This window comes from Amblyomma americanum, unplaced genomic scaffold (assembly GCF_052857255.1).
Source record: "Amblyomma americanum isolate KBUSLIRL-KWMA unplaced genomic scaffold, ASM5285725v1 scaffold_26, whole genome shotgun sequence".
Lineage (NCBI taxonomy): Eukaryota > Metazoa > Arthropoda > Arachnida > Ixodida > Ixodidae > Amblyomma > Amblyomma americanum.
The window spans coordinates 1,096,974-1,110,054 of NW_027526498.1; the positions used below are offsets into that span (position 1 = coordinate 1,096,974).

A 13,081-nucleotide genomic window follows, 5' to 3' on the forward strand; every position below is an offset into this window, starting at 1 on the left:
ATCATCAACTACCCTGACGATCGTAGCATTATCTTCGATCATCAGTGCTGTTTTCGCAAGAGCTACTCATGCGACACCCAACTTGCTGGTTTTATTTACGACATACATGCACTGACTGACGCTGGTTTTCAAGTTCAAGCAATATTTTTCAATTTTTCTTAAGCATTTGATTGCATTCCTCACCAAAGGTTGTTAAACTTTCACAACTGAACATTCACCCTTATATTATTGCATGGATAGCAGATTTCCTCTCATCTAAAATCCAGTTCACAGCAGTTAACAACTCAAACTCATGTTTTGCTAACGTTACGTCTGGAAGGCAGTTTACTTTTTCTCATCTATATTAATGATTTACCCAGTTATGTGACGTCTATAATCAGGCTATTTGCTTATGATTGTGTGCTTTATCGATGTATAACCTGCAACGCTGACAACCAATTACTGCAGTCTGATCAAGAAGCGATAAGCACATGGTGTTCTAATTGGTTAATGCCATTAAATCTTTCCAAATCTAAGGTCATGTAATTCACCAACAAGCCACATGTTCCTACCACCTACTCTCTTCATAGCTATAGTGTAGAACTCGCCACAAGTTACAAGTATCTTGGCGTGAACCTTCAGTCCAACTTATCATGGAATCATCACATTAATCTCACTCTTGCCTCCGCTAATCGTACTTTCGGACTTCTCAAACATAATTTGAGAGGCCGCAACAAATGTAAAAAAATCTTGCGCATACCACATTATTCAGTCCGAAACTCTTCATACACGTCTGCCATTTGGGATCCTCATCAGACTTATATCATAAGTAACATCAAAGCCTTGCAAAACCGTGCTGCGTGATTCATCTTTTCTGATTATTCATGTTACACCAGTGTCACCTCATTGAAGTTTACAGCCGAGTAAGAAAATTTCCTGCCTATCACTTTCCGTAACTTTTATCACCATCCTTTCCTTCATGGTGAATTCTTTCAGCCACTGCCTATTACCTTTCCATGTCGTGATCATCCTCACAAAGTTAAACACATTAACTACGTCATCCCATTATGCATATTCTTTTTTACCCTGCACAATAACTGAACTTTACCATCACACATTGCCATATGCGACCTAAATAAGTTCCAACACCTTAATCACGCATGTTTCAACAACTAAAAAGGTTTTTTTTCAGCGTACTGTCTTCTGCCTTGTCTTCTTTTATTTTTCATATGTACTTCAGCGCACTTTTTCCGGCGTTGTCTTTTCCTTGCGGTGCTGTTATCTGTTCCTAAAATTCTGCTGCTATGTGCATTGTTCAGACTCTTCTTGTGGATGTCTATTTTTCATTGATATTTGTGAAACCACAGCGGTGGCCAAGTTGTTGAGCATCTGTCTCGTATGCGAGAGGTGCGGGGTTCGATCCCCAGTGCCGCCGGGTACCCACCGGTGATACAATGGGTACAAGCTTTCCCCTGCCCTGGTGCTCGGTTTATTTAGGGTGAAATGCTTGGGAAATGGGTCTTTGACCCCACCTTGAGAAAAAGAAAATTACCTTGTGTCATCGCGCTCTTTGGCCATAGATGCCTTTGCACCATAAAAAAAAGATATTTGTGATTTCACCGGTTTGGTTTAGTGCATTATTATAACCTTGAAACAATGCCTTGTACCCACTCCCCCCCCCCATGGAATAACCTCGAATGAAGGCCTTTGGGGATATTTTAAATAAATAAAATAAATAAACTGAACATTCATTATGAGTGCTCAATATTTGTTGGTTTGCATTCATGATACAACAGCATGTGATTAGCAGTAGCAGTAAGTGATTATTTTAAATTAACAAAAAGGAAGGAAAAGATTTTTGCCAGCCCCGGCATCTGTCATCGATACTGAAGCACCTGAGCTGGGGCAGCGGAAATACAGGACAGCAGGCAGTTTGAAGAAATGAAATGAAAGAGGTGAGCGGACAGTAAGAAAGGATAGAGGATGAGGTGATAAATACACTATTTACATAATACATTTGTACAATTCGCGCGCGTGCAGAGTTAATAAAAGAACGGAAAAACACGCGCACAACAGTTCGCACACAACAGCTGCAGCAGGGTGCCTAGCTGTTAATCGTCCGAGGTTGCACACGCGAAGCGTTCGGTCACTGCACGGCACTACTTGATGCAAAACAGACGGGATGTCAAGCCCCTCTGTTCGAGAAGTGCACAGAGGCTCACCAAGGTTCGCTCACGGGTGTGCGCACTGCCCTGCAGCCATAATACCGATATTTTACAGGCATAACTTCAAAGCAGTAAGCATGCATATGCACTACAAGAGTAGTATGTGAATAAGGAGTGGGTGCAGGTAACCAGTAACATCACTGTTGCTTTCAGAGTATTTAAGAATAGAAAGCACAGTGCAAAACACAGGATATGAAAGATTTGTGAAAAATTGTATTTATTATTTTTTGCAACTACCTTTGAAGCTATGCTCAGGTCATTCAAACAGGTTACTACTTTAGCTCAAGTGTTTTGCAATCTGGTCAACATCGGAGTTCAGTTTTGTTGCCAGTTTTGTGTAATATATATGTAAACAATGTAATAAGAACATAGCACACTACTAATTCAGCACACACAGCACACCACAGTAATAAGCACAGCGTCACGAACAACCAGCGGAACCGTCCAGGCACAGATCAGAGACCGCAATTAGTCCAGAGCACACACGAGCGACCGAGCGTTCGGCGCTCGAGCGCCAGTGTTCGGCGGTTCTCGTCGTCTTCTTCGTTGAGCGTCAGCGTCTAAAGATTCTAAAGCCCGTGTCCAGTCTTACAATTCCCCCTAGGCGAAAGGGCGCCATCCTGGCGGCCTAGGGCGATGTGACGACGGCGGGGTTGTAGTAAGGTTTGAGGCGGGTCGTGTGGACAATTTCGCGGCCTCGGCGGCGATGATCAGAGGATGGCGTAAGGGGTTCGATGAGGTAATTGACTGGGGGATGTCTGCTGAAGAATACGGTAGGGTCCCTGGTACTTGCTAACAAGTTTGGACAAAGGCCGGGACCTGAGGAGGGTACACAGAGCCAGACCAAAGAGTCAGGAAGGTAAGCGGGAGAAAGTGCAGGGGGATCACGGGTGCTTTTCTGCTGCTGCTGGGCGTGAGAAGTGAAGGACCGGGCAAGCTGTCGGCATTCTTCGGCATAAGTTGCGGCTTCAGAAAGAGTTGTAAATTCGGAAGCATCAGGGCGGTAAGGTAGAATGGTGTCCATTGTGCAAGAAGGCTCACGGCCGTACAGGAGAAAGTACGGAGAGAATCCGGTGGTGGCTTGAGCAGCGGAGTTATAAGCGTATGCGACAAAAGGGAGAACGCGGTCCCAGTTACAATGGTCGGAAGCATCATACATGGCCAGCATGTCGCCGAGGGTGCGATTAAAACGCTCAACCATGCCATTTGTCTGGGGATGGTAGGCGGAGCTGGTGCGGTGAACAACGTTGCATTCCTGAAGGAGAGCTTCTACAACTTCTGAGAGGAAGGCCGGACCTCTATCACTGAGCAGCTCTTTGGGCGCACCATGGCGAATAATATATAAGAAGTTAGCGCAAAACTTAGACGAAGACAGAGAAGAAACACACAAGACCACAGACGAGCGCTACTACCAACTGTTTATTGGGTCTTAACACCCGGAATATATATCCGAAAAAACAAGCATGCGCAGACAGTTGGAGGCACACACGTCATACACCAGCGCCGTGACGAGGCGAAAGGGAATCCAGAAAATCACATTCAGAAGTATAAATCTGTAAGGAAGGATCACTCGCGCATGATCAGATAGCCTTTTTATGTGGAAGGCCTCCAGCACAAGCCTCGCTGTGACATTGGCGCTCCTGCCCAGAATCTTTGTTTTCTCAAATCGTGCCCTACACGTGCTGTCACAGGAAGAAATATGCCGCACAATATTAGCGGTTCTGTCGTTGTTTTTTAAATTTCTATCATGCTCCCGTAGCCGGTCATTAATGCAACGGCCAGTTTGACCTACATAAGAAGACCCACAAGAAAATGGTATGCTGTACACCACCCCTGTAGCGCATTTGACATAAGAAATGCCATGTTTCTTTTTGCAGCCACTCTCACAAGGGCCAGAAATGCGTCGGCAAAGCTTTGAAAGCTTGTTGGGGGCTGAGAAGACTAAGGGCACGTGGTGCCTGCCGGCCACCTTCTTGAGGTTGTGTGACACTCGGTGCACATATGGAACAACCACCGGCTTTGATGTCGAGAAATCCGGTCTTCTTTTTTGAGCGCCTTTTTGTTTTTGCAGGAGGGTTTCAGCAATAGCAGAAATAACCGGACCAGGGAAGCCTACCGCCAAGAGGCGGGAAACCTGATTATTGACACTCTCCTGAATGCTATGAGGGCACGAGGGCATTCAGGAGAGTGTCAATAATCAGGTTTCCCGCCTCTTGGCGGTAGGCTTCCCTGGTCCGGTTATTTCTGCTATTGCTGAAACCCTACTGGCAGACGTAATGGGCCATCCCACGCCAGTAGTACCGCTGTCGTAGATGGATGAAAGTCTTCAAGAATCCGGCATGGGCACACTGGGGATCATCGTAGTAGGAAGAGCAAATGAAGGAGCGCAGATGTGTCGGAATGACGAGAAGCCACTTGCGACCATCCGGGAGATAGTTGCGGCGGTAAAGGAGCTCGTCTCGGATGGCGAAATGGTGGGACTCACGACGGAGAGCACGGGAAGGAGGTCGAGACGATTGGCCAGATAGGAGATCAAAAAGGCAAATGATCCACGGGTCTTTGCATTGCTCGGAAGCCATATCAGCGAACTCAAACTTCAAAGAAGGCAGGGCGGATATACAAGGCGCTGCCTCAGATGGTACAGGGGAACGTAAGAGGGCATCAGCATCGGCATGTTTGCGGCCGGAACAATAGATAACGCGAATGTCGTGCTCTTGGAGTCGCAGAACCCATCGCGCCAGTCGACCAGAGGGATCTTTCAAAGAGGACAGCCAGCAGAGGGCATGGTGATCGGTGACAACGTCAAAAGGGCGCCCGTACAGATAGGGGAGAAATTTGACAATCGCCTAAAGGATGGCTAAACACTCCTTCTCGGTGACAGAATAGTTGGCTACAGCTTTAGTGAGTGTCCAGTTAGCGTAAGCGACAACGTATTCGTCAAAGCCTTGCTTGCGTTGAGCGAGTACTGCACCGAGGCCGACGCTGCTGGCATCGGTGTGGAGTTCCGTCGGAGAACGAGGGTCGAAGTGACGCAAAATTGGTGGAGTGGTGAGGAGGCGACGGAGTGTCGTAAACGCTTCATCACAGGCTGGCGACCAGGCCGAAAGGTCGTGGCTGGAAAGGAGCTTGTTCAGGGGGTCGACGATAGTGGCAAAATTGCGGACAAAGCGCCGGAAGTAGGAGCAGAGGCCGACGAAGCTGCGGAGGTCTTTTACAGAAGTGGGCTTTGGAAATTCAGCCACAGCTCGCAACTTGGCCGGGTCCGGGAGACCGCCATCTTTCGACACGACATGACAGAGAATGGTGAGCTGCCGAGCTCCGAAGCGGCACTTTTTCAAATTAAGTTGGAGGCCAGCGTCGGCCAGGCAGCGAAGAACAGCCTCGAGGCGCTGGAGGCGAGACGGAAAGTCCGAGGAAAAGATTACAACGTCGTCTAGATAACAAAGGCATGTGTGCTATTTGAGCCCTTGGAGTATGTTGTCCATCATGCGCTCGAATGTGGCGGGTGCATTGCAGAGGCCGAAGGGCATGACATTAAATTCATAGAGCCCCTCGGGTGTGACGAATGCAGTTTTTGGGCGATCGGCCTCCGTCTTTTTTCTTGACCAGAACCACTGGCGATGCCCACGGTCTGTGAGACGGTTGTATCACGTGACGCTGGAGCATGTCGGTCACCTGGGCGTCAATGATGCTGCGCTCAGAGGCTGACACGCGGTACGGACGTTGGCGCAAAGGGGCATGCGTTCCAGTGTCAATACAGTGGGTAACGGTGGTGGTGTGGCCCAAGGAAGGTTGCCGGTAGTCAAACGAAGCTTGAAAACGCTGCAGAACGGCTACAAGCTGGTCTCGTTGAGTAGACGTCAGGGCTGCGTCGACGGAATGGTGAAAAATATCGACAGACGACTGATTCGTGATGGGAACAGGCGTAATGGCGCTGACGTGAAGGCCGGCCATGCTAACGACGAGGGGGTATGCAGAGGCGGGATCGAGAACAGCAACGTTACCAAGCGATTGGCCACGGAGTAAAGTGGTAGGGCAGGAGAACGGGTTGGCCACATAAATAGCGCTGGAGCCACGAACAATTGTCAGCACAGCATGAGGCAGCAAAACAGACTTCTGGTCAGTGCATCGTAAAGAGGGGGTATAAGTCACAGTTGCATCTGAGAGCACAGCACAAGAAAGAGGCACCAGCACTGAAGAGAAAGGTGGAACGTCTGTGTCCTTTGAGACGACCACAGTAGTGGCAGCAGCACCGGTTACGTCCAAGGGGACGTCACTGTAGGGCGACAAGTCAAGCTGAGCACGGGCGCAGTCAATAACAGGGTGATGTGAGGAGAGGAAGTCCCAACCAAGGATAACGTCATGAGAGCAGCGGGCGAGGACGATGAACTCGATTGTGTAGGGAACGTTCCCGATGAGCAGGCGGGCGGTGCAGGCGGCTAACGGTCGAATGTCCTGAGCACTGGCCGTGCGGAAAGAAACGGGAGGAAGGGGCGTCGTCACTTTTTTGAGTCTGCGACAGAGGGTGTGACTGAGAACCGAAACGGCTGCGCCAGTGTCAACAAGTGCTTCGACGGCGACTCCTTCAACGAAAACAGTAATATTGGCAGGTGCAGAAACAGGTCTTGAGTGAGCCGCTGATGACGCAGTTCTTGCCTCCGGAACTGCGGTGGTTAGTTTTCCGCGTGGACGGCGGGTTGGCGACGGAGCATTGGAGAACGGGAACGACGGCCAGGAGACGGCGAGCGGTGGGAGCGGGGATGGTAACTAGGAGAGGAATCCGGAGGCGGCAAGTGTGACGCAGGCGAGGACGACGGCGGAAGGTCGTACGTTGGCTCACGCCTATAATCGTATTGACGGTGGTCACGACTGCGACACAAATGAGCCACATGACCAGCGATGCCACAGGCGTAGCAAATAGTGCGGTTGTCTTGTGTGCACCAGGGGTTGAGTGGCTGCAGCTGCGATCGGGGGTGGGCAACCGGATGGTAAGGTGGGGTTGCAGGTCGCTGGGGTTCTAACTGCCGGGTAGGTGGCCTGTAGACGGGCAGCAGGTGAGGGCCGCGACCGCAGGTGGTAGGCAATGCGCGGGTGCGAAGCTCCAGGTCGAGGGATCGTTGGCACCTCCACCACTTGTAATAAGAACACAGCACACTACTAATACAGCACACACAGCACACCACACCACAGCACAGTAATAAGAGCACAGCACAGTAATAAGCACAGCGTCACGAACAACCAGCGGAACCATCCAGGCACAGATCAGAGACCGCGTTCAGTCCAGAGAACGCACGAGCTTCGGAGTGTTCGGCGCTTCTCGTCGTCTTCTTCGTTGAGCGCCAGCGTCTGAACATTCTAAAGCCCGTGTCCAGTCTTACAACAATGTCTTCTGATATCACTCATTTTAGGTTATTTGAATATGCATACATTACCATTCATCTCTGTTGTCACTTTTCTCTTAACTTTGCTATGGCCTGTTCAGAAGTGGACGCTCTTCTTTTATAAACTGGTAATGAAACAACCAAATCTCTGCCGATCAGCAAAAAACTAAGCGTCTGTTTTTGTAGCTCTCACGAAAAGCTAAAGATTGTGCCACCTTATGCCAGATTTGCCAGATTTATGCAAAATGCTTCAGTTGCCTGCAAGGTGGTTCGCCAGGGCATTCCTTATTGCTACTCCTGACGGCTCTAATCGGCTACTCGTGTAAACTGGTTGGGGACGCCTTTCGTTTGCACTTTGCACCGCACTCAGCCATCCTGCATCACACCCATCACTGAATTGCTCGCAGACATTGAGTAGCACACAAGCAGCTCGGACCACAATGTTCACATTGTGAATACTGCACTCGAGGCCTTTCAACAGCATTCTGAAGCGTGCCTTAACACGTCCAAACGCATTTTCTACGACACGTCTGGCACTTGACAGATGGTAGTTGAAGGTCTGTGCGGGCGACCCAGCAGTTCCAGAAAAGGAGTAGGGCTTCATTACATTCCTCTGCAGGGCGAACGCTTGGTCAGCAAGAAGCACTGGGCCAACTTGCACCCCTTGAATTGTCCTTGTTTCTAATTGAAACAGGTCACTGTCTAAAATACGCGGAAGTCGTGAGGTTTGAAACACTGCAGAGTCATTATTTTTGCCAGGACTCCCACTGTTGGTGTACAAAAACTTGTACTTGTGGTCAACCACAGCGAGGAGGATGATGCTGTACCACCCTTTATAGTTAAAATAATCTGCCGCCTCTTCCTTTTGAGGGCACACCTCGATGTGGCAGCCATCCAGGGCACCAACACCTTGAGGAAAGCCACAAACTGCAGCGAACTGGCGCATGTGCTCCTGCAATTCATGCAACTTCGGGAAACACACAAGTTGAGCTTCCAAGTTGTTCACAATTACGGCGCAGAACTCGCGAAATATCATGTTCACAGAGGCAGGGCTCACGCCAAAAAGGTTCGCTACAGTCCGCTCTTCAGCTGACGTTGCGAGGCGGTAATGGCCAATCGCCACGCGTTTTTTCCAGAGCGATTGCCTTTCGCATGCTGGTGTCTTGCCGACGCATGTTCTCGCAAACGCCCACAATATAGTGAAATGTGGGGCGGTTCATTCTGAAATTATCGCGGAAGCCGCTGTCCGGAAGATGGGGCAGCGTCGTCTCGTACCACGAATTTGGGCGTGGATACATCCATAACGCTCGCTGCCGCGTGCATTGAAAAACCGCCGCCAACAAAAGCCGTTTCGATCGCCTGCGATGACGCTTACTTTTCGCTTCCAGCATGTCGATTTCGGCGCTCAGAGCAAGCCGCTGCATGCGGAGACGTTGAAGTGCTGCCTGATGCGCCGCAAACACAGCCCAAAACTCAACGTCGGCGTCGTCCCCACCGTCCGCCACAGGCCCGCGTGAAGCCATCGCAGCCTGAATGCTGAATGCCGACACACTCACAATACACGATATTGCACACACAGAACGTAAGCAGGCAATTAGACGCCGCACGTGACTGCACTGATCACGTACACGAGGTGCGCTTGCAATCAAAAAAGGCACAATGCTCCCACGACGGTTCCCAGCACAGTAGTGGCTACAAGTGGCTATTATGCCGGCTAAAAAGTCAGCTAAAACCATCGTTTGTAGACTTCTTTTTGCTTTTAGTTAATGTCCACCACATGCGTAACCAAAGCTCTGCCCCGCAGGGGGTAGTGCGATAAACAACCTTTTTTTTCTTTCATTTATCCTTTTTAAAGTAACCGTATTTAATAATACACTGGTATACGTGCAGTCACAAATTCGCAATGGAGGTGATCACATGGTGGTTTCCGTCACACTAACCGACATGCCTAAACCGCGTGTAAGCGCGGCCAACTACGATTTGCGCTAACCATAGTTAAGTCCTATAACCACAGTTAAGCTTAACCATGGTTAAGGCTGCCCGTGTAAAGAGGGTATAAGGGACCAGCGAAGCAGTTGGGCTTTGGAGGCAGAGGAGAAGCCTCAGAAAGGAAGGAAGGGGCCAAAAAAATACCCCCTTGCCAGGTTGTGCTGATGTCTGGACACTAGATGCGAAAAAAAAGGACGTAAGGGGAAACAGAATAGACGCCCCAAAGAAAGGGAGAAAAACGCAAAGGGGAACAGTAAAAAAAACAGACGGCAGGACGGCACGGGTATACGCCTTTTCACGGGCTCATAGCCGCCAGGGGCAGCCACAGCGCCGCAAACCGGATGGACACCCAGGAAACTTCCGGTCTCCCCGCGAAGCGAGCGAGCGAGCCGCAGGGTCGAGGCGAGTTTTTCTTTTGTGTTTGTAGCACGGCCAAAGTACGGCGCGGTCGCCCTGTTGCATTATGTTTTCGGGTGGAAAAACATCTTCCGTGATCCCATCACGACGTGGACCGTGCTGTTGTGTGCCAGGTTGCAGCTTGCGACCTGGAACCAACCTCCTGTCGCAGGTGCGCACTTTCAGGTTTCCGGCAGACGCCGAGCGTAGAAACGCTTGGATAGCAGCAGTTCGGCGGGACCGATGGATGCCTACGAAAAGCTCCCATGTTTGTTCTGCTCATTTCGTTCAAGGTGAGAACAGATTTATGATGTCTGCTTGTGCCGCAGCTAATTCCTGCACGTCTTATGTGCGCTTTGAGATTGAACGTTGACTGGATTGAACGTTGCGGGTTGGCAATCGTCGCGACCGCATTCGCCTAATCAGCGGCTGCATCTCTAGCAGTAAAAATTGCACCGTGAAGTAAGGAAACACTGTTTTGCGGTTAGTTGTGCGTGCAAGGCGTCGCTTAGCCATTTCCAGGGCAATTAGCCAGCTTGTGACGCTTGCAGTGCAGTTTCGATTATGCAGCAATGCGAGTGTGTGTGATTTACGGGCATATAAAGTCCCGAAGTAACTCAGCTTATGATAAACGGCGTAGTTGAGTGCTCCAGAATAATTTAGACCACCTGAGGGTTTTGAATGTGTACTGAATTTGCACAGCACACGGTCGCTTTCTAGACGCGTGTCGCGTCAATCAAAACTCTGCCGCTATGGCCGGGATCGAACCCAGGTATCCCGGCTTAGTAATCGAGCGCTTAGTTGATGCTTAGTTTATGAGCGGCAGTTTTTGCTGCGATGCGCGCCCAAGCATCTTATTGTTGTAATGCATAACTCGGTTGGTGTTCTTTTATGCGCATATCTGGCGCGATTGCTCAGGCGTCTGTTGCTAACCTTCTGGTCGTGTGTTCGATCCCGTTCGCTGCATCAACTTTTCTACAGGGACGAAATCCAAAAACGCTGGAGTATCATTCGATGCACTTTTTGTTCTACTATTCTCAGCGGCTGGAGAAATTAATTCGATCGCCTGCAAGTGCTGGTAAAAAGAGTGAAATGCTTCCAACTTGCTTGATTCAATATTTTTGTGCAGTTTCTTACTTACAAATGCAGAACGTAAAGTATGTAATCATACCAAGGAACCCTTAGTGTTTCTTCCTTTTCCTAGAGAAGTCCTGGGCAATATTGCTTTGGTGCATTTCAGCCAGATTTTTTGTTTTTTTTTTGCATTTGGGAGTGCACATGTGGCTACTAATTTTCAAACATTCTTTTCTTTCTTTAGGTAAACCATCATCTGACTCCACACATCCCGACTATGTCCCCTCCATATTTCCTTATCGTGCCTCGGGAAATGTGGCCCAGAAAATTTCTAGGTTCCAACGCGCTGCTCGAAAGGATGGATTGAAGGAAGCATTCAGACCTGCTGCATGTAATCCTGGGCCAAGTGTGCTTGACTGTGGGCTCAACACGACTGGCGCAGGACAAGACGCGGATGATACTGCACTATCTGCGACTGCAACTGTTTCCGTGGTAGAGAATTGCCACATGGAAACAGAAACTGATCTCAGCATGCAGAATATATCCCATCTTATTGAAGAGAATGGCAGGCTTAAGCAGCGTTTGGCCTCTCTGGAGGAAGAGTGTTCAGCAGCTAAGCAAAAGGCTGGTGAACTTGAAAACAAGCATACAAACCATGCTATTATAACCAAAGAAGTGGTAATGCAGTCAGCCAAAACAGTAAAGTTTTACACAGGGTTTGTATCTACAGCCATGTTCACTGCTTTCCTGCAGTTTGTGCTGTCAGCATGGAAGCCGTCATGTGCCACATGGCTTGATGCAGAAACACAACTCATCATGGTACTCATGAGACTTCGTTTGGGTCTCCTTACCCAAGATTTGTCATGCAGATTTGGCATCTCAAATGCCACTGTCAGTTCAATTTTTCATGCATGGCTTGATGTTCTTGCTGCAAACATGACAAAGTTGATAATCTGGCCTTCCCGACAGACACTTCAAGCTAATCGGCCAGCGGCGTTTCAGGACCCTTTTTTTGATGGTGTAACTGGCATCATTGATTGTACTGAAGTATTCATACAAAGGCCGATATTAATGACAGCAAGGAGCCAGACATATTCTCATTACAAACACCATAATACAGTAAAAATACTAGTTGTAATATCACCTTCAGGAGCAATAACTTTCGTATCAAAAGCATGGGGAGGCAGGACGCCTGACAAGGAGATTACTCTACGCAGTGGTCTCCTAGACAAGGTCAAGGAAGGGGATGTTTTTCTTGTTGACCGAGGATTTAAATGCGGTGAGATGTTTGCTGCACGAGGTGCAACACATCTCATGCCATCACTGACTAAGAATCGTGCCCAGCTACCTGGTGCTGAGGTCACAACGTCTAGGAAAGTCTCTAGCGTGCGCATCCATGTTGAAAGGGCCATACAAAGATTGAAAGTTTTCAGAATTTTGCAGACTGTGCTGCCTTTGAATTTCGTGAAGAGGACTGGCGACAAGAACCTCGCAACCATAGATAAAGTGGTGGTGGTGTGCTCTGCTTTAGTTAATCTGCACACCCCTATCATTAAGAATTCTCAGCGCAGAAGTGCTTCATAACTCTCTTCCACGAAAGTGCGGTGCTGTGAGGAAACATGAATACAGACATGCTGTGATGGAACAGCAAATGCTCATGTGTGTGTGACCATACTGACAATCATTGCATATAGTTTCATAGTGTGTACTTATGTTTTCGACTACTTCCAGTGTGTCTGCACTACGTGTACACACACTGTGATAGAACAGCAAGTGATCATGTGTGTGTGACCATGCTTTTCATTGCATGTATTTATCTTTTCTACTACATCCAATGTGTCTGCACTGTGTGTACACAATAATTCATGTTGTTGATGTTGCCCACATTGATCTTTTCACATTTGTTTATTCTATTTTCTTGCACTCTCTGCAGTCAATTACTGCCTATTGTTTGACTCAGTTTTTAAGTATTTCCTGTTGCTTGTTTTCACATGTTGAGAATTGGGCTTTTTGTTTTCTGCTTGTATAGTTATTCTG

At 48.7% G+C, this 13,081-nt stretch overlaps 1 protein-coding gene and 1 pseudogene across 1 annotated transcript; both read left to right on the forward strand.

Moving 5' to 3' along the window:
- The window catches only part of LOC144112010 (luciferin 4-monooxygenase-like), a 198,469-nt pseudogene that overhangs the window by 144,676 nt on the left and 40,712 nt on the right, over positions 1–13,081 (forward strand).
- Positions 11,450–12,628, forward strand: LOC144112001 (uncharacterized). Its single transcript, XM_077645087.1, has one exon. It carries the CDS (start codon positions 11,552–11,554, stop codon positions 12,626–12,628), a length of 1,077 nt encoding a protein of 358 aa, XP_077501213.1. The 5' UTR covers positions 11,450–11,551.